Source organism: Xyrauchen texanus, chromosome 49 (genome assembly GCF_025860055.1).
Source record: "Xyrauchen texanus isolate HMW12.3.18 chromosome 49, RBS_HiC_50CHRs, whole genome shotgun sequence".
NCBI lineage: Eukaryota > Metazoa > Chordata > Actinopteri > Cypriniformes > Catostomidae > Xyrauchen > Xyrauchen texanus.
Window position 1 is genome coordinate 16,603,860 of NC_068324.1, and position 22,061 is coordinate 16,625,920.

At 41.2% G+C, this 22,061-nt stretch overlaps 1 protein-coding gene across 1 annotated transcript in view; it reads right to left on the minus strand.

Moving 5' to 3' along the window:
- The window catches only part of LOC127640192 (nuclear receptor ROR-alpha A-like), a 429,438-nt gene extending 413,756 nt beyond the window's left edge, over positions 1–15,682 (minus strand). Inside the window, exon 1 of the mRNA XM_052122627.1 lies at positions 15,372–15,682. Coding sequence (XP_051978587.1) covers positions 15,372–15,525 — 154 coding nt within the window. The 5' untranslated portion in view covers positions 15,526–15,682. The remainder of the gene's footprint in view (positions 1–15,371) is intronic.
- Between the last annotated feature and the right edge of the window lie 6,379 nt (positions 15,683–22,061).

A 22,061-nucleotide genomic window follows, 5' to 3' on the forward strand; every position in this document is an offset into this window, starting at 1 on the left:
CGAGTCTTCGGCGAAACCTTGTCCCCTCCCAACCAATGTAAGACATTTAAATAAGAATGAACTAATGGATTCACATCCAATGTGACTCAACATGATTAATAGTTATGGGCATTGTTTAACCACTCTGGTCTACTAGTTCAATGTAATTGGTGAAAAAATAAAATAGAGAGAGAGAGTGGGTCTCTGATATTAATAATTAGCTGGCTGAATCTTCACAGGAAGAACAATGTCTGTCCAAGCCTGCACGATTTTAATCAAAGCCTGAAAATAGGAGCTGATTATAATCTGCATTGAAAAGTCAACGGGGGTGTTTGAAGAATACGTCATGCCCGGATGTGAGGATAATTTGATTAAGAGCCTGCCGTACCTGAAGGAACAGAATTTCTGTCTTTTTTTCACTGTATTTACTGGATTAGGCACTACTTCTTAATCGTATATGAATAATTAAATGCACTGAGTGACACTAATTCAAAACACGGCTTATCTTTTTGATCAGCTCGATTTTAGTTTGTTAGGGGGATCGGAGATGTTTTAATGGGAGAAGGATGAGCAGCCACTTAACATAGTCATCTAAACCTGTGTTACAATGAGTCCAAATCAATTATGCGTTGAAATGACTGAATAAATGAAAATGACATGCCTGAAACACGTCTGGGGCTATAAGATCTAAAAATTCAATTTGATACGAGAGAGTGAAGAATAGATGTTTTCTTGATCCACGAGACAAGAATGAAGGCAGACAGATGGGTAGTTAATGCATAATATGTTCATAGATTTTTTTAATCAACATCAAATATGTTGGGGTAAAATGTAAATGAATGTATAAGTGAAAGTGTAGCACATCCTGGTCATGATTTTCACCATTTGAATCACCTTTTATGGTCCAGTGGTGTAACAAAATGAACTGAAGTACAAATTCAATGTACTTTCTCAAGTAAGTGTTAGCAAAATGTGTTTTAAAATGTTGCTCAAGTTAGAGATTAGCATGTCACACTACAGGACATGTCAACTTCCTAAAAGTATTTCAACTATTAATATCCGTGATTTACAAGCCAGACTTTGTGGCTTCAATGGCTCGGAATTCACACAGACAAATACACAAATAAATTGGAAAGTCAAGGGGCAAAAAAAATCTCAGGAAATGGTCTGCTTTTTCATGGTCCTCCTGTGTCTCCATACTTGCTTTTATGAGCATGGTAAACATGTCTTGCAAGGGAAAGTTTTAAGATGAAAAGCAGACAGCATTACACAACCATCGCATCCATTACAAAAGAGCAAAACAAATGGAAACAAAAGCAATTACTTTCAGGCTAATGCAGAATTCCATTCACGCTTTAAGAAGGGAACAATTTCAGTTAAGCTAAGATGAGCCAAAATCCTAAACTTGGAAACAATGAGAGAAACAAACTAAAAGTACTAAAATATAGACCTGTGAGGGGCTGGGATGGATGGACTTACAGTCTTTGCAATGCACTGTATAAAGTTCCTACATCAAATTTTCCTCAACTGTTTTGAGTGTTTTGTTTGTGACTAAAACTTTTAGGAAATCGTTTTTTTTTTCTTCAATGTTTCATCAGCGGAACGATCCAAAACACTTGTAAACAAAAGTACAACCCATTAAAGAGACTGTAAGTCAGTCCCTCACAGCCCTGTTATCATTCCCATTAAAAATACGGCTCTACACTCAAAGAAATAATTTTTGTTATATTTACTTAATTAAGATGAACTAAAGCATCACAATTCTAGAAAATGTTCTCACAACTTGAATTAATTGTGTTCTCTCATTTACATTTGTAAAATGGAAGTTTACTTAATACATAAGTTAGGACTACATTAATACATTTTGAGGCGTTAATGTATCATTGATAAAACTGGGCAGGGGATATACATTTCCCAGCATGCTTTGTGTGGGACTGGATAGGGAGAACAAGTTTTGAAATTAAGTATTTTTTAATGCATTTTTGAGAAAGATGAGAATAGGAGATTATTTGATCATGTTTAATGTTCTATTATATTGGTATTTAAAAACAGTATCTGTTATGCTGGAGCTTTGAGGGTTACCCTCATGTTGAAAAATGAAGTTTGTGCTTATGTTGAGGGCGGACTTTCGATTTCAAGTGATCCTTGATTCGAGTGCTGCTAAACTCTATAAGCAGTAGCTATTAAATTGACAGTTTCACTTTCCTTGCACTATCTCACAAACTTAATACAATTAAGTTATAGCACATTAATTTGACTTAATAATCCAAATAAATTCAGATAATGGCTTTTTAGTGTGATTCTGTGAATAAGGTCCATAGAGTTTCAATAACATTAGCCTCGAAACTTTGCATTTCTGACAAGGTGCAGGCCAAATAGCAATGTCTAACTTTTCGGAGTGGAAAAACAAACATGAAAAGGTGGTTTGGGGTACAGTTCATGTGAACTCTGGTGCAGTTTGCTGCTAATATGAATGCATTTGTACCAAATCACGGAAGTGAACCCCTATTTATGATGTATAATTCGCGTCTTTGCAAGGCTCCCGAACGCAATTATTATGGTTTAATGAATTTCTCATACCAGCTTTTGTCCAAATAAATCACCTTCAGAGAGCATAGTTTATGTAAAGCATCCATAGGCTCGCATCAGACAAATGCTAATATTCTTCACATCATTGAACATTCAATGCATCCATGGCAGACAAACATAATTGTCATTTTGTGCATGTAAAGTTTTGGTGGTAAATCCAAAGAGATGAATACTTCAATAACACAGCAAAGCTGATGTCTTCTTGAATTGTTGCCTAGTTACAGTGGTAAACACCTGCCGCTTGTACTCATGGTGATGATGTAATCGGACCACAGTTCGGACCCCAATCAATATGATGTGAACAGAGACCAGCTGGGGCAGGGGGAGCAATTAAACCAAGTGTGAAAGCACCCTTAACATCAATACGAATCAGTGTTTGTAAAGTATTTTACTTCGTTATTGTGATTTATTTCTGAGTCAGTACGTTTAAATGCTCTTAAAGAGATTGACTTCTGTTGGACTACAACAGTTATAGTCTTTTTAAAATGTCGCTTTTTCGGAAAAAATAAATAAATAATTGTTTTTATCCATCAGAGATTGATGGGATCATGAAATGTGTTTTCTATATAACAGGTGGTTGAAAAGGACCTGTTGGACAGCAAGAGGGCTTGGTGATATCAGCCGAAAAGGAAAGTCCTTTCAGAGGACTCAGTTATTACATTTTATACCAGTTTTTGTTCTTGGAATAACATGCACTGATAAATCATCCAGGGATGTGTTTTAAGAAAGTAAAGAAAGTCACGTTGATGTCATGTTGACTTTAAACAATCTTTAAGAGCATTACACAGGGCTTGAGTTGAGGGGGGATGTGAGGGGATGCCATTCCCCTTGTTGCAAGAAATACCAAAAACCATCCCACTTGTAAAACCACCATCAACCTTTCCCATTCCATTTAGATCAATTGTGTCATGTATTACTTAGAACTAATCATGCAAGTAAAATATTTAATTCTCTACATTTGATAAATAACAGGGTTTGTCCAGATCTATTAAACGAAAAATGCAATTCAGACTAAACATTTACTTGAATACACCTCTTCTATAATGAGCATATTTTTGAAACTGAAGTCATATTGATGAGTAAAGAAATGTCGTGGTGTCCAGAAACAGTAAATAAAGTGTAATCAATAAAATGTTGGCATAGCTACTGCAGAATAATCTTTTATTGTTATTTCTTATAAAAATAAGCAGTGATACAATGTGTTTTAAAATACGATAAAAATGTATATGGCGTAACCAACATGTATTTGTTGTTTATGTTGACCATAAGAGCCATAAAACAGAGCAGACACCTTGAGATCCTCAAGACAGCGTGACGTTTTAAAAAAATATCAGATTTTATCTGAAACGTTTTTACAAATCAACCACTGGCATTACATCTTTTACACCACTGCCAATGCCAATTTTAAAATACACCACTCTCAAGGTCTAAATTTCTAGGTTTGCACTCTACGACAACTAGCACTTGTTGAATAATACATATGGATCAAATTTCACAATGCAATACTCTCTCTATATACCATTTTGGGTGCGATCAACCATCTTCAAACTTTAATCTGGATGTTTGAGCTTTCAACAGTTTTTGCTTGCACTAATTGGCACCTTAAGCTTGTTATCATCAATGCTTGTTAGGGTCTATGGAAATTCCACAGACAGATCTGTCGACTTTGGTCATCCCATACGTCTCCTGTGATGCCCCACTGGAGAGGCCCATTTCCAGGCCCCGCTCCTCAGCATCACAGCCCCATTACACCACAGGCCTAGTTAGGTCATAACAGTAAATTTAGACCTCTTTAAAGCTTTCCCACAATGCATCTGGAGTACATTAATTCATTACTATTTAAAATGTCTATCTCAGATATGTACTTCTGTAAATGGGACATAGATCTGAGATGTCCCCAGCTGCTGGAGACGTTGCATCAATATGTGGTGCTTGTCACCAGCTGGGGACGAATCTGCCAGCTCCAGATTGGCCACCGGTGGCTTGAACTCCAAAATAAGCTCTCCCACCAGAGCAAAACTTTCACATTTAGTTCAAAGAGGCTCAACTTTGTCTAATTTGGATACCATAACATTAATAATCCATTAATTATCAATATAGTAGATGTGGGACACAGTTTTCACTTCTAGTAAACTTCTACCCAAGGTAGCTTAAATCTAATGATTTTACACTGAAGGGAAATTTATTTGATGGACTCTAATGTATGTAGATGATGAGGAACTGTAAAACTTTACGACCTAGTTTCCTAGAGAATGTAAAATTATTTCAAGCACAATTACATGAATATCACTGCTACATGCAAAACAAAAAAAGTATTCGAGCTATTGCCAAAAAGTACATTAAATTAGACAACAAATTCAAGGTAAAAATTATTTTCAATTTGATGCATTATTGTCATTTTCGACCATAAAACAATTGTTGAAACTAATTTACAAAACATAAATAAAACAAATAAGCCACCCAATTTCTAACTTTTTAGTTTAAACTAATATTCCCAGAAGGTTCTGGGAACCAAAAATTTTTAGTTGGGTACATGGGCTTCAATTTACCGAAGTGTACATGCAGGACAAAAAAAAAAAAACATTTTTGTAATTGTTGCAGACACTAAAGTACATACTTTTTATCAGCTTTCAACTTAGCATATTTAAGTGTATGACTGTAGCATTAAATGTCATGACATCTATACATTTACAATATCTCCACTCTAAAGGTAATTTTATAATGTGTGACACAACAGACTAGAGTGGACTGAGTTTTTGTCAACTACAATTTTATGTGAAAATGTTGAGATCCATTTCATGACTTCTTAGAGATATTGATTGTTCCCATCTAAAACGTGTTGTTCTGCCCTGTTTATCTCATTTAATTACATCAGCGTTCAGTCGTTTAAACCAGTACAGCACTTAGTGGGAATTTGCCTTCTGTCTGGATGAAAAGGCTGTGGTTTTCGTATATTACACACACAATACAGAACATTACTGACACAGCATTAACCTCTGAGCAAATACATGGTTCTATCACCCATCTTAATCCGTAGCATGGTGTGATACATCACACCTCTGATAATCAAAAACAAGAAGGGGGGAAGCCATCATTATGTCAGGAGGAAGTCTGCCACACAGTGATCCTCGTTTTGGGTTTTCTCTCCAGGATGTTGGCCTGGCTTCTGGCTAGCATTAGAGCACAACTTGGACAGTCAGTCTTTTCAGCTGATTTGAGACCAGTCTTCCATGTGAATCTGAAGAAACCTTAAGAAATGTCAGAGTCATATATCACCCCAAAATCAAAAGGTAGAAATGAAAAAAACATTTGCATAATTGTTGCCTTTTGGAACTTATAGATTTTTCACATTGTGACATTACTCTCATTTTCACATATTCACATTACAGTACAATGAATTTCTCTTCCTCCGTTCTTATATAAAAATAAATATTATGGTCTTACAAAAATTACATTTCATTACAATAATGCAAAAACTCTAATTTCATAAAACTGAGAAATAATTATTTATTTTTTTATTTTTTTGCAATAAAGTATTGCAAAAAAAACATTATCATTATCGTAATGCAAAAAAATCTAATATTCATTTAATTGTTAATGGGTTTTTTTGATTATTATTTGTTATATTTGTAATACAGGATATCAAAAAATGTCATCCTCATTATTGCAAAAAAAGAATTATCATACTGTAGTGCATAAAACAAATTTTCATTTCATATTATAAAAAAAAAATGGGAATACAGTAAGCATTATTCATTACTGTAATGCAAAATTAGAATTAAAATTGTATTTAATTTCAATGCATTCTACTGCAAAAAAAAAAATGTAATTCTCATAACCATAACTAAAAAAAATCTAATTTTTATAACTGAAATTAGAAGAAATTCTGTCTTTTTACTTTTTACAATTAAAATAAAATAAATAAAATAATTACTGTATTACAGTAATATGAATCTAATGCAAATCACCATTGAGAACCGTGGGAATTACAAAAAAATGTCTGGCCGCATTACAGTAATGAGAATATTGGGAGAAAATATGCTTAATAATGTAATACAATGTTAAAATAAAGTTACAAATTATCTTAATAGTCTTTAAAATAGGCTTAATTTCCTTTTTCCTCTATTTTTTTTTGGGGGGGGGTTACATTTTTTTGGAGTGAAATGTGACTGGTACACCCTTTTACAAGTTACAACTTTATTTCCTTCCTATAGTACAGACCAAGGTTTGGGAATGCAACTGCTCTTGATAAGCACAAAAGGGCGACTTCCGCTATGAGCTTGTTGAAAGCCGAATCCATGCTCTTTGAGAATATCACAGGCTCCTGAAAGCATGGCTGTCAGATAAAGCTACGATAACTCTGGGCTTCGAGTGGACTTTTTTGTTAAGAAACCTTGTTTAGAGGCCTCCACTCATCTATGCCCCATCCGTCTTCTGTCATCACTGGGTAAACATACGCCGCCACTCCTGCCCAGAGTCCTTGGAGTAAAATAGCACTGGCTGTAATGTTAAGAGTCTACAATCTGCAGCCCGTACCAAGCTGGGTTTTCAGCAGCACCGTGTTGGCCAGCCAATAAAAACAAATGCCATGGCCAGACTACCATTAAGAGGTGTCTGGTCCATTAAAATCAGCATGTAACTGCGTATCTATGCCCAGCCAGACATAAGCAATCTTGTTCAAAACCAGGCAGGGCGATATAATGTTTAGCAAGTTAAACAGTACATGCTAAGCTTGAGCTCATGGGCAGTGCGACATTAAATACCAGTGTCAATGAACAATATCTGTTGGGCTAATTGCAGGGTTTGAATCAAAAGGGCTCAGCTTGGCTCGTTCAGCCACTAAAATATACCCCATGCTGGAGGGAGTCAATCAGCACGCGCCAGGTGACAGATTTCACCATCACGCTCTGACACCGAGGCTGGGAGCAAGCAAAATATTGTTGTCTGGCATGCCAACTAATAAGTAATTATAGACTAGTCCTTCACAGATGGCAGACCCCACAGTCATTCCAATAATGGAAAATTAAGTTAAGGCGCTGCTCTGCACATGTGCATTCGCAACACGAACAAGCCCGAGTCTACTCCAGCAGCGGCCGTGCCTGAGAGTTAACAGGAAGGAGGCTATTAAAGCAAGCTCATGACACTGCAAATCTACTCAGGCTTGATTGATGTAAAGCCCTTGTTATGTGATTTGAGCACACATATGTAATTATGGAGTGCAATATACACCACCACTGAGGGGTTGGAAACAGACTTTGAGATGGAGTTTCTTCAACAATAATTTACTTGCTTACTTCTTGTCGTTCCAAATCTGTGTATACTGGTATTTTGTTTTGTGGAACACAAAAGGAGTTTTTTTTAAGAATTGTCATGCAGATCTTTTCCATTTAACAACATTCAAAGTGTCAACTGTCAAGCTCCAAGAACAATGCCATAAAAGCAGTATAAAGCCATTTATACAGTTTGTGTGCTTTAATCAAAGTCTTCTGAAATTATAAGACAGCTTTGTGTGAGGAACTTGAGATATTTGCATCATAATTAGATGAAAAACTTGCCCTCTGCTGAAGCTGTAAAATCTCATTTGCATCTATATTCAGATTTCGAAACTGACTTAAATTTCAATCTGTTCCTCACACAAAGCTATCATATTAGTTCATAAGACTTGGTACATAGCATACCATAGCATATTATAATTTTTTTTCTCCCCTTTTTCTACCCAATTTGGAATGCCCAAATCCCAATGCGCTATGGTGGCGTAGTGACAATCCGGGTGGGGGAGGACGAATCTCAATTTCCTCCTTTCTGAGACCATCAATCCACACATCATATCACGTGGCTTGTTGAGCGTGTTACTGTAGAGACATAGCGCATGTGGAGGCTTCATGCTATTCTCCGAAGCATCCACACACGACTCACCACGCGCCCCACCACGCGCCCCACCGAGAGCGAGAACCACATTATAGTGACCACGAGTAGGTTACCCCATGTGACTTTACCCTCCCTAGCAATTGGGCTAATTTGGTTTCTTAGGAGACCTGGCTGGAGTCACTCAGCATGCCCTGGATTCGAACTCGCGACTCCAGGTGTGGTAGTCAGCGTCATTAATCGCTGCATAAAGAATTTTTTTTTTAAATCTCCTCTTATGTTCCACAAATTCATTACTTAATGTCAACTTCAAATCAGAACTGACCATATTTACTTTCTTAAAACATATCCCAGGTGTTATTGTGCACGTTTCATCTGTGCATGTTATACTAAAAATTTTTATCTTGGTAATATTTCACCAAAATGGAATAGTTTCCATTTTAACCATGGCCGGCTCTAAAAGGGAGGGGGGGAGGGGGGGGGTGCCTCAAGTCCCCCAAGAAACTTCTGATGGGCCCACCCTGACTGACAGTGAAACAATCAACATTGTCCCCCCTAAACATCTAAGTGCCCCACCAAAGATCGTATCCAACCAGTCCTGATTTTGTCTGGGGTCAGCAAATTTTTTTTAACCAATCTCCTCTAACCACCTGTTATACACTGAAAAACAATTTTTTGGTGGAGAAGTAAATATAACAGAAAAGATCAAGTATTTTCTACACAGAATACATTAAAGCGTGAACTTCAATGTTAAGTCAATTCTACAATTGTACTCAATTCAAAAATTAATGCTCTAGCTTGAAAGTAAATATTTGTATGATTCTTCGTTTTCTTTACCATCATACCATTCTGTGCCATCATGTATTCATCCAAAAGTAGAAAACCTTGTCATCTTAATTTTACTAATTTGAGTAAATTTCACAGGTAAATAAAATAAGTAAATGTACTTAACTTTTTGAAGCTAGTGTTTCCAGCATCCTTAAAAAAATTACTGAATTTGCGGGTTCCCCTTCTGTCGCTCTCTCCACGTTTTGTCGGAGAAGCAACACTAGGGGTCTCTCTTGAGTGCCGATATTCACCTCTGACCTATTGAAAAGGGCCAATGAGAGTTGGCAGTCAGTATTTGCATACCCCGCCCCCGCATACGGGTATTTAAGCGGGGCAAATACGGAAGTTTAGTCAGAAAATTTCTTCGGAGCCGATGGTCTGTCTGCAGTTTGCTGCGAGTTACACACCACATTAAAACGTTTCTGTTTCCTCTGACGATCTGCATGCTGTTGGATCTTGACGGCGCACAAAAGCGGCTTTCTCCTTTACATTGCACGGCATGCATTGTTGCCCCTGAGCGCTTCGACAGCGCAGACACACACACATACTGTGTATTAAAAGAGTAAATTCCTATTAAAAGAGAAATTTCTCTAAAAGAGCAAAACACAGCGGCGTTGAACGTTCTTTTCAGAACGCGTCTTTTTCAAGATGCCCTTCCGCCCCTGTGTTGTTCCTGGATGCGGTAGAGTGCTCTCCGCTTCAGACGGCCACAGGTGCTGTCTCGTGTGTTTGGGCTGCGATCACACCGAGACGGCGTTTGTGGATGGTTCATGTTCTCATTGCGAGAACATGACCATGACCACGTTGCGGTCGCGGCTAGCAGAAAGCAAGCCACCCCAGCTGCACCCCGCATTGCTCCTTCTTCCCACGGGATTGAGGACGATGCGGTGGCGCTGGGGGCGATTTGGGGGCGGCAGCGGGTGCAGTTTCGCCGGGTAGCCCCCCGCGAACCTCCCGTTCCCCGACACGCTCACTGGTCCCCGTCCACGCTCGCGGCGATAGCGGCTCGCCTCACGGCCCGGCTGTCTATCCTCCCGAGCCCGAAGCAGATGAGCTCGCCGCTGCATCGGAGAGTGTGATGTCTGATGCCGAGGACTCCCCTGGACTGCCGCCTTTGGGCCAGCAGGCCCAGGCTGAGGCTGACGCTCAGATGTCTGACATGCTTTCCCGGGCCGCCGTAAGTGTGGGGTTGGATTGGAACCCTCCATCCTCCCCACAGCCTTCACGGCTGGATGACTGGTTCCTGGGGGCAGCGCCGTTCGCGGCCTCGCGATCCCCCGGTCCCGCTTTTCCCGGAGGTGCATGACGAGCTGACGTCTACGTGGAGAGCCCCGCTCTCCGCCCGTCTAGGTGCCACCCGCTCCACTCTCACCACCCTCGACGGCGGAGAGTGCCACGGATACGGGGCGATTCCCCAGGTCGATAGGGCAGTTGCGTACCATCTATGCCCCTGTAGCCCTACCTCCTGGCGTGGCTGCCCCGTACTCCCATCCAAGCCCTGTAGGACAACATCCTCGCTCAACGCGAAGGCCTACAGTGCGGCTGGACGCACTGCCTCCGCCCTGCATGCGATGGCCCTCCTGCAAGCCAAAGCACTCAGAACATGCACGGGGGTGGACCTGATCCTGATGTGCTGCAGGAACTGCGCTCAGCGACCGACCTCGCCCTGAGAGCGACGAAGGCCACAGCGCAGGCACTCGGACAGGCGATGGCCACCCTAGTGGTCCAGGAACGCCATCTTTGGCTCAATCTGGTCGAGATGCGTGAGGCCGACAAGAACCGCCTCCTGGACGCACCTGTCTCTCAGACTGGCCTTTTCGGCGACACCGTCGAGGACTTTGCCCAACAGTTCTCCGCGGTGAAGAAGCAGACGGAGGCCATCTCTCAAGCATCATGCCCCGCCGCAGACCTGCCGCTACGGGCCCTGCCCCGTCTGCCCGCCGAGGGCGTCCTCCTGCGAAGAAACCAGCTCCTGCTCCGCCTCAACCCTGGCCCAGCTCTCAGCCCCAGCGTCAAGCACCCCGCAGGCGGCGCATGCCCCCTGTCTCACGAACCCCCTCTAGGACCCGGAAGGCTCCCAAGCGTTCCTGAGACAGCCGACCCAGAGCCGAAGACATTAGCTCCGGGAGGTGGTAAGACCGCTCCGTACCCCGGTGGAGGGCCGGGAGGAGAATTCTTTGTTTTTTCATTTGCCCACATTCTCAATGAGAGCTATTTCCTTTGCCTCTGGGTCACCTGGCCCGCAAATGCCATTCTCACGGCAATCTGCTTTCAGATTACGACAGTCCCGGTACACCGGACGTGGCGATCCCGCCTTCCGCCTGCCCACGACTGTCCCCCGGCCGGCCGGTTCAGACAAGTCCAGAGGACGCCAGCATCAGACCTCCTCCTCAGTCACGAACCCGCCCCCTGCCGGGTGCGCAGAGCAAGGTAAGTGCTTTGAGTCTATTCTCAGCACCTCAGCCTCAGGCCGCGATGAAGCCGCCCGACGCTGCATTACCTGTTCCGCCCCGCTGCGAGGCCCTGCCGGGTACGTCCAAAATACTCGTCCCTTTGGTGCCCCTAGCGCAGAGCTGGGAAGCGTGGCTTTTGCTTTTGTACATTTGATAACTTTTTTGGTAAAGTCACAGAATACCATTTCACTTGGAAAAACCTTATATTATGAAATTAAAATGGGTTGTGAATAGCACTTCCTATTGGCATTAAGGGAGAGAGTTTGTGGAGAAGAAGATCCAAAGCTCTAAAGATACTAAACACAAACTTGAACCACTATTGCAAAAACCAATAAGCTAATTGTATTTCTTTTCCACACTTCCTCTTTGAGTATTGGAGAGTTCATCGTGTCTATAATAGCGGCCTCTCTAAATTATTTAAGAATTTGTGTGCCTGCTTGTCTGACCTTCTGTTATCCGTCAAGAGCCCCTCTGAAATAAGATGTCAAGTGTCAGCACTCGAGGTTAAAATATCAAGTGCCACTCCTCAGCCTGGCTTTTCAAGTTTCTAGAAGGTCAAATCTGATGTTTGACTTACTAAATGTTTTCAAAGGTGCAAATAAAAGCAAGCAAGCGAAAAAATAAAGGATTAAAGAAAAGCCAGAATTGGTGTGGTCAAAAGGACATTGTGTAAAAAATTTTAAATGAAACTGGATTTCTTACTAAAAATGTTGGTTTCTGCAGCCAAACTTAAATGCAGTGTCTGGACGTGAACTACAATTTGGAGAATGTTTCAGATATTTCATACCATAAACAAAACAAAAAAAAATAAGTACATTGACTGATTGTTTATGACTTTGTATTAAATCATTTTAGATTTGCAATAAACCTAGAATATTTTGTTTTCTTTTTCAAAATAAGTCCATATAGAATTATTCAATTCCTTTAAGTCTGGAGTATGTTGTATGGCTTATATTTTGGGGGGTTTCTATTGTACTAATTGCAGTAACAGCATGATTTATAATTAATAAAATACAGGCAAACATAAAACAGACAAAAAAAGTGTTACTGAAAGATAATCACAACCAGACTTCCTTTATGGTTTCTGTCTCAAAGGTTTCAACTTGCAAGCAATATTTGTATAAAAAGAGTCTATTAGATGACATAAAAGGTCAAATTACACTTACACTGCATAAACATCAAGGAAAAAAGATGGAAATGTACCATCTAACTCAATACCCAGAATATACTTCTGATCCGTGTACATTTCTAAAACAAAATATGGATGTGGATCTGACCTTAAAACCAAGTTCCTCAAGACTTTCATTACATGCATGTATTAAATACTTATATATTTGCCTATAAATTATATACTTTTCCTGGCAGGAACGGTAGTAGAGTTATTTGGTTTGACTCTTGCTGAACTTGTAAGATCCAGTGACTTGCATTCAAAATCTTGAATAAAATGTGCAAAAGACATTTTTCAATTAAACAAACCAGAGATCTAATAATTGTCTTCATAAATTTAACTGGTCACCCTAAATCTTCAAAAAGCCCCCATCATATTCCATTTTCACTTAAGATCAAAGTAATGCGGTTGGCTTCATTTCGACAATCCGCTGCAAAGTGGTTAATTCATCCCTGCGCAGAGATTGCCTCCGACACCCACAATCACAGCCAATGCAATGAAAGTGTAAAATAAACTCACTGCAAATACCACAAGCAAAACCACAAACTGCTTGTGGTTAACTAATAATAAATCAGTATGGCTGTGGTATCCTACTGTGTGTAATTATGGAGATCTGACAAGACCACAGTTTTAAATGTGCTTCAGCAGCCAAAATATGATTAATAGTCTCAGCTGGTTAAGACTTGTACTTCTGTGTGATACTGATACTTACCTTGTCCAAACAAATAATTCATTTTAATCCAGGGACACCATAAGACATACTGTACGGTAAATAAGCGAGCAATGATGTTTCTCAAAACCGTTTTCACACATGTAAGCAATAGTTTTTTTACAATATAGCTTACGGTAAATCTAAAATCACATTGGGCCTGTCTTCAATAGAAAGAACTATTTACTCCTGTGTGTATTAACTCCTAAGTACCAAAATAATAATAATTCAGCCTTTCTTTTCACTCCGAGAGAGCGCCACAGTCATTTTTGACTTAGTCGGCATGTTTGTTGCACAAGTCTTGCAAAACTAGAGTGAATTTCAAACACCGAACAACACAACAGTCCCACTGTAGGACAACATCCTAACACTTTGTATAGTCACATTGCCCATTCACACAATGTTACATAACCAGGACTAAGGCATTCTTTCTTTTGCCTTTCCATTCCAGATGCACTTCATTCCTTTACTGTAAAGGGTGGGGGTTAATATGGGTCAGCAGGTTTGTCTCAATTCAATCTCCTTTTAAAAATAATAATAAATAAATGTGGCTTAGGCATGCCTTAAAAACTTCCAGCAAGTGCCTTCCCATACCTGCCTCCACTGACTTCTATTACATAACTGCACAGTACTGGGAAAGCACCATACAAGAAAACTTAAAGTCCTTGGCCAAAGACAAAGTATAACATTCAGCGACCACATTGCGTTCGAAAAGCTCTCGAGTTCGCGCCAAACGCTGAGGAGATATCGAACGATTTTCCCTCCTCTCTCGCGCGCTCCTCTCTGTTTATGGCAAAACTTGTTACATAACCAGCTTACATTCCACATTCAACAGATCAGCCTCTAAATATACCCCACCGGCTTAACACATAATAACAAACCGAACATAATCACAATGTAACTTTATGTCGCTAAAAATCACTTGGTCAACACTTTTAAGGTCTCGCGAATAGTCGCTGATATATTTTCCACTTGGAACTTTGATGAGCGGAGTTGAATGGAGACAGTGAAGGGGGAGTGGCTAAACATTCTACTGTCTCTACTGTAAAACGCCGACAACTCCTGATTAGACATATTTTTACATTAAGATTAAATATTAAATCATTTTTTAGCATTCGCGAGGATACAAATGCCCATCAAAATGTATTATCTATGCGCAAATAAGTATTCTATGACTCATATCTGGCGTCATTCGCCCGCAATTGCCAAGTAAAGGCATGCTGACAACTATTGAATTAAATGTAAATATACTCTGCTTTAAAAATAAACATAAATTAATTAAAAAAAAAGAAGATTTGCGCTTGTCGTAAATAGCTGCCACTGTCAAATTCAAACAGTTCACTCAAGTTTAGCTGAAGACATCAAGGTGAACATCAGTAAAATCACTGCGCTTTTCATATATTATTTATTTCACACCATTATTTTAACCAGAACCTAACATTTATGTTGTAAACATTCGATTCTTTAATAAATGTATTCATTGTAAATTTTTAATTTTCAGTGACAGTGCTGTCACATACCCAACAATAATGGTAGGATCTTTCAGTCATGTTTACAGTATAAAAAGAGGCAACAGTAACTCTATATTGTGCACATTTATTTACATTTAATACAGAAAATGTATTATATACTTATTTCTAGCGTGCATTTCAATAACACATGCATTTGGAATCATTTTACGCACGGCGCGCCATTGAAGTTGATTCCGAAATGAATTCACTTTGAAGTTTTGCGCATAAATATTACAGAGAATCAATATCGAATCGATTCTGTCTCTCACCTCTGTTGGTACTGGAGCAGCTCTGCCTGCGCACCGGGGCTTGGTGTTCAGCTTTGCGGAGAGTCTCCAGGTTTACCGGGGTTTCCCTGACCGGGGTAACCGACTCTGAGACGCCGTTGCCCGGGTCGCTCGCTGGATCTGGAGGGGACTCCATGTTGTATTTTTAAGATTTCTTTTTGGAGCTATTGCTGGTGTGTCACGATGTGCCGCGATGAGGTTCAGAGCTGAGAGATTTGGTGCAGCAATGTGTTTTTCTAGCAGAAGTAAGGAATGTTGAAAAGGCGAGTGAAGAAGACAGAGGTGGGTGTGTGGGTTTGATTGTCCACTGGCAGCGCTAGAGAGAGCTCCAGTCAAACAGCTGAACAGGGAAAGACTGTCAATAGCCGATGAATGGATGCGCGCGCGTGTGTGCGTGCGTGCGTGCGTGCGTGCGTGCGTGTGTGCGTGTGTGCGTGTGTGTGTGTGTGTGTGTGTGTGTGTGTGTGTGTGCGCGTGTGCGCGTGTGCGCGTGTGTGTGTGTGCGTGTGTGTGTGGACTGGGTGCTATTGCATTAACACTTACACACTCATGTATTATTTGTTAAATATTACATTAAGGTCCAAATTAAATTCTTCTGATTACAAAAAATTTTCAACAATATTTTTCATGTAGCCAAGCCAAAAATGTCTTATACACACACACACACACACACACATACAAAAGTGGGCAAAAGTTTCCAGTAAGTAACAGATTTTGCTCTTATGGAAAGGAATTGGTACTTTTATTCACCAAAGTGGCATTCAACTGATCACATTATATAGTTAGTATATAGGCTATAGTTAGGACATTAGTAATGTGAAAATGTTCAAACTTCTTAAACTAGGCTACTTCAAAGAGTTCTCATCAAAAAATCCTCCACATGCAGCAAATACACTATATATATTCAACATTTATAACCACAATGAGCATCCATTATGTCATATGATACTTAACTTATTGTAAGATTTAAACTTTATATAGCATGAGACATGACTGCTGTCTATTATATGCCTGTCCTTCTAACTATACAGAATACAGTATGCATGAGAACTGAAATTATAACATTTGACATGCATACCCACAATGAGTGGGCATTTTATAAATAAATAATAAAAGAAATAACAATATGCCTAAAAAAATTGCAATTGTACTTTAAAGTGAATCACACTTGTTTGTAATAAAGACTGCAGGTATTTATTGACCTTTACAGACATTTAATGAAAATAAATGTAAAATAATCAAAATACAACTTTTATAAATTATGAAATCATTGCATTTATTTCACAAACATCTTGCTTCTAATGTCACAAATTTAGCTTGTACGTTGACTGAAATAAACACAACGTAACCCTTGAGAGCGCGCCTCATTTCTCTCAATAGATTAAGTTGGTCTGAGCTCTGACAGACTTCAGCAGTTGAACATCATAGCCTCAGATCTCGCCTTCAGGGAAAGCAAAGTTTTATAAATGCGTGTTAGGGACGTTATTTTAACACCAAACAATGGCGAACTTGAGGGACACTTATCAATTAAAAATTTCGTTTGGTGTGTTACTGTGATGACAGTTGCGTGTTCTCCTCCCCTGAGGCGGTAATACAAACAGCACGCCTGCTGCATGTGATCAGCGCTGACATAAAGCCACACCCCCTGTGAGATCTGCACGTGGACTTTGGCATGGACTTTGGCATCCCCGCTCGGATATCACACGAGCACAAAGCGAGACAAGATCAAAGCGGGCGGGATTACTGGGAAGTGCTTCAGCTGAGTGGTCTGAAAAGAGCGGTATAGTTGCACGCGCTGCAACAGATTGCATACATAGAAATCGTAATGTAACGTGAAGTTAATGTTATAGGCAAATTATTTTAATAGATGAGACCCAGCATATCTATTAAAGGAATAGTTAACCCCAAAAATGGAACACAACTGGAGATGTTAGGCAAGTGTTTACTGTGCTTTTTCTTGCAATACAAGTGAAAAGAACAGAACAGGATGGATGTTATTAAATTTCAAAATGGAAACAATTATAATAAAAGTTGCTTGTCCATATGAATTGTGCGCTAGGTCTTCTGAAGCCATTTTCGAGGAACAGACCAAAATTTTATAATGTACCAAAAATCTAAAATATGTTATAATTTATGCACTCACATGTCAGTCCAAACCCCTGTGACTGTCTAATCTGGAACACAAATTGAGTTGAAAAAAATAATAAATATAGCTGGCTGGCTGGATACAATGGCAGATAGTCCCTCACTTTAAAGCTCAAACAGCCCCATTTTCAATAATGGTGCAGTATGTAAGATTCAGAAACCCTTGTTATTAATGACACATGTGGCCGTTAAGTGAACTGCAGCCAGCTGCCTGTTGCTGGTGATTGTACACGCCCACACTCCATAGGGACACAAGCATAGACCAAAACAAAGATTTATGTACGCTACCACAGCGGTGCTGTCTGATCTGACCTCAGGGCAAGGAAAACAGTCAACAACTATAGGCGGTTGATGTGCCAGCGCAGAGGGGCCCCTTTCCAATGCCCCAACCCAATCTGTAGGCGTCGGTCGTGACCAGGACGCATCAGGACACCTGCTGCAAGGGTACTCCTGCCCGTCAAAAGCAGAGGTCTGTTCAGGGTTTGAATGTCTGGTGGCAGGCGGGGTGATCATCACACAGTGCGTGCCGCGGCGCCATGCTCGTCTCGGGACTCGAGTCTGAAGCCAGTGCTGAAGTGGTCTCATGTGCATCAACCCCAGCGGCGCGACTGTCGCGGAGGATGCCATATGCCCCAGAAGCATTTGGAAATGTCTCAAGGGGACCATTGTGCCTGGCTTGAAGGAGGCAAGGCATTTCAGCACTGACTGCACACGCTCGTTGGTGAGACATGCTGTCATTGAGACTGAGTCTAACTCCATGCAGAGAAAAGAGATGCTCTGAACCGGGGTGAGCTTGCTCTTTTCCCAGTTGACCTGAAGCCCCAAATGGCTGAGGTGCCTGAGCACCTGGTCTCTGCGCATAGTAAGTCTCACGAGTGGCCCAAGATGAGCCAGTCATCTAGGTAATTGCGAATGTCAGATTCTCGGAGCGGGGCAAGAGCTGCCTCTGCGACGTTCGTGAAGAGGCGAGGGGACAGAGACAGGCTGAAGGGGAGGACTTTGTACTGATACGCCTGACCGTCGAACGCGAACCGTAGAAAGGGTCGGTGTCGAGGCAGAATCGAGATGTGGTCTACCGCTGCAAACCAATCTAGATGCCGGACACAAGTCAAGATGTGTTTTTGCGTGAGCATTTTGAACGGAGTTTGAGCAGAGCCCGGTTGAAAACTCGCAAATCCAAGATCGGTCGTAAGCCGCCGTCTTTCTTGGGTACAATGAAGTAAGGGCTGTAGAAACCCTTCTTCATTTCGGTTGGAGGGACAGGCTCTATTGCGTCTTTGAGATAAAGAGTAGCGATTTCCAGGCGCAGGGAATTGGCATGTTCACCGTGTACTGCGGTAAAGCGGATGCCCGCAAAGGGGGGGCGGGGGACTGGCAAATTGAATTGTGTAACCGAGTTGAATGGTCTGGGCCAGCCAGCGTGACTGGTTGGGCAGTGAAAGCCACGTCTCCAAACTCCGTGCCAGGGGCACCATGGGGACGAGTATTTTTGACGTACCTGGACTCTGGGTCTCGGACTCTGGGTCAGATGTCTCAGGAGCGCCTGGGAGCCTTCCGGGTCCTAGAGGGGGTCCGTGAGACAGGGGGTGTGCGCCTCCTGCGGGGTGCTCGACGCTGGGGCTGAGAGCTGGGCCCGGGTTGAGGCGGAGAAGGGTGTTTCTTAGCCACAGGGGGACGCCCTCGGTGAGCAGGCAGGGCATGGCCCATGGTGGCAGGCTTGTGGCGGGGCATAATGTGAGATATGGCCTCTGTCTGCTTCTTCACTGACCCCGCCAGGTTCCACCTGGGGAATCGTCGTGTACCCATGGGCCGCTCCGCCATCGAGGGTAGTGAGAGCGGATGAGCGAGTGGCATTATGAGGAGTGGAGAGAGGAGCTCTCCACGATGATGTCAGCTCATCATGCACCTCCGGGAAAAATGAGACCGGGGGGTGGCGAGGCTGTGAGCAGCTCCCAGACCCCAGGAACCGGTCATCCAACCGCGATGGCTGTGGGGAGGATGGAGGGTTCCAATCCAGCCCCACGCTAGCGGCGGCCCGGGAAAGCATGTCGATCATCTGCGCATCAGCCTCAGCCTGGGCGTGCTGGCCCGAAGGCGGCAGCCCAGGGGAGTCCTCAGCGTCAGATGCCGCGCTCTCCGATGCAGTGGCTAGCTCATCCACTTCGAGCTCAAAAGGATAGGCAGACTGGTTGTGAGGCGAGCCGCTGTTACCTCGAGCACGGACGGGATTCAACGGGCTGTCCAAGGGGGCGTACCCAGCGGAGCTGCACTCGCTTCCATCCCCAGATCGCCTCCAACGCCAGCCGCATCGTCCTCAATCCCATGGGAAGAAGGAGCAATGCGGGGGGTGGCTGGAGTGGCTTGCGTTCTATTGAAAGCAAGCCGCAACCGCAACGTTGCCATGGTCATGCTCTCGCAGTGAGAGCATGAACCATCCACAAACGCAGCCTCGTGTGATCGCTGCCCAGACACAGGAGACAACACCTGTGGCCATCTGAAGCGGAGAGCACTATGAATCTAGTGCTGAAAATCGAAGAATTTGATACACAGTCAGCTGTGCCTCTCACAATCTTTAGAAATGATATGTTTACAATGATGATGGCCCCAAACCTAGTAAAAAGCTAACTTCTTATAATGGGCCAGACACAAGATCAAACTTCAAACTATGGCAAGACATCTAGATATCTCTATCATGTGACTGTTTTCAGCCATCTCATTTTTACAATAAGAAATCTACTTTGATGTGCAGAGTAACATTTCTTTCAGATTGTTTATCTCCGGGAGAAAACAATTGCCATTCTGCTTTTCTTTATGCACAGTAATGGCAACTGTTGTTATTTCACTTTGGAAATGGATATACGGGAACAATATAACAGAAGAAATCTTACTTGAAGAATTTCTAGATTCTTAAACTGCTGTAACTCTTAAATAGAGTTACAGCTGTATAAGACAGTTCAAATGTGAAGCTTATATGTGAAGTGCATTGTACAAACCGAATACACAATCTTATAAGTATGTAGTGGTCCTAAAATGTATTTGGACAATTTGGGGAATTTAAATTACACATTTAATAATGCATGAATGTCAAATAAATCAAATGATGTTCGTGCTTTTCTCAGAGCTAACTTCACTAGCAATGTTTTTCGCAATTATTTTAAACCAACTGATCTCGATGTAATTGTTAGTTCACAGCAAAAGTCTGCATTTTAATAAAAAGAAAAATCATTCTGAATTTAAGCCACAAGCAACTTCTGCATCTGTCATCTGGATTTCATGATCCTTTTTCTGCTATTATTGTTATCTATCATTTCTATTACCTAATGTTTGCTATTTTTGTCCTCGCAGATCATCTCTATGTAGTCTTCTTGGCCTTTCAGGTCCCTTGATTTAAAAGCACTTTGATGTCTGGGTGTTCTTCTGTATGATTGCTTACATGTTTTCTCATTTACTCTTTATAACAAGCCTGTCAGGCAAATAATGTGTCTCATTCCTCCTCATTTTAGAGGTGTTAGTCAGTTCAGTGGTGAAGAAAGATAAATCTTCGCAGAGTTGTTGTGTGTAATTGTGTTTCTACTACAGATGGTAGTTAACGGATGACAATCAGATTGAAAATCAAATGACAGAGTCAGATTATTATCATTAATAATAATAATTATGCATTGTGATATAGGCCTACAATGTATCGCTTTAACTGGTGTTTCTGCTATCTTGTTTCAAAATGTACTAATAGCTCTTGTAAAATATAATAATAAAGATGTAAGCCAGTGACTGTTGGACAAATTAATATATGTTTTCACGTTCACCACCATCACCTGTAAGTGTGTAATTTGGGAGCTCTCCAAACAACATTTCCTCCACCGGGATAATTGACCCTAAATTACAGCATTGGCCTGGTCACATTGGTTGCTTCCTCACCTGTTCTTTACTGAATTGGGAGCGGTGAAAAGCGAGGTGTAATGGAACATTGACAAAACAACATAATTACATTTACATTGGCTAATAACACCAAGACCGTATATCAGGATGGTCATTACAGGTCCATATTTCTGTTACTTCTTCATATTTTTGTGTGGGTAGATGTTTTTCCTCCATTTGGGGAGAAAATCAGCACCTATGGCTTTTATCTTCAACAGACCATTTTCATTACCTCACAACAATGTTGATTGATTTTGGAGTAATTATGGCTCTCTCATAATTAAAGAGAAATTAGAACTGCAATTTTGCATGGATTGTCACACATTGAGTTGTTAAGGGTATGAACTTCAGTTCTGTCATATCGTAGTGATATGACCCCCCTTTCTCCAGTCTTTTGAAGGCATTAAACATCCCAATTAGATGCATTAGATCAGTGGTTCTCAACCGGTGGGGCGCGAGTAGGCTACGATGGAAGGGAAAAAAAACTGGAAAAAAAAAATTTTGGGGGCACATTTTTTTTATCACTAAACTACTGTCATAAAAAGTTATAGTTTTGTATATACATAACTCCTGAATAAAAATTAAAATGTGTTTGGACTGATTAAAAAAAAA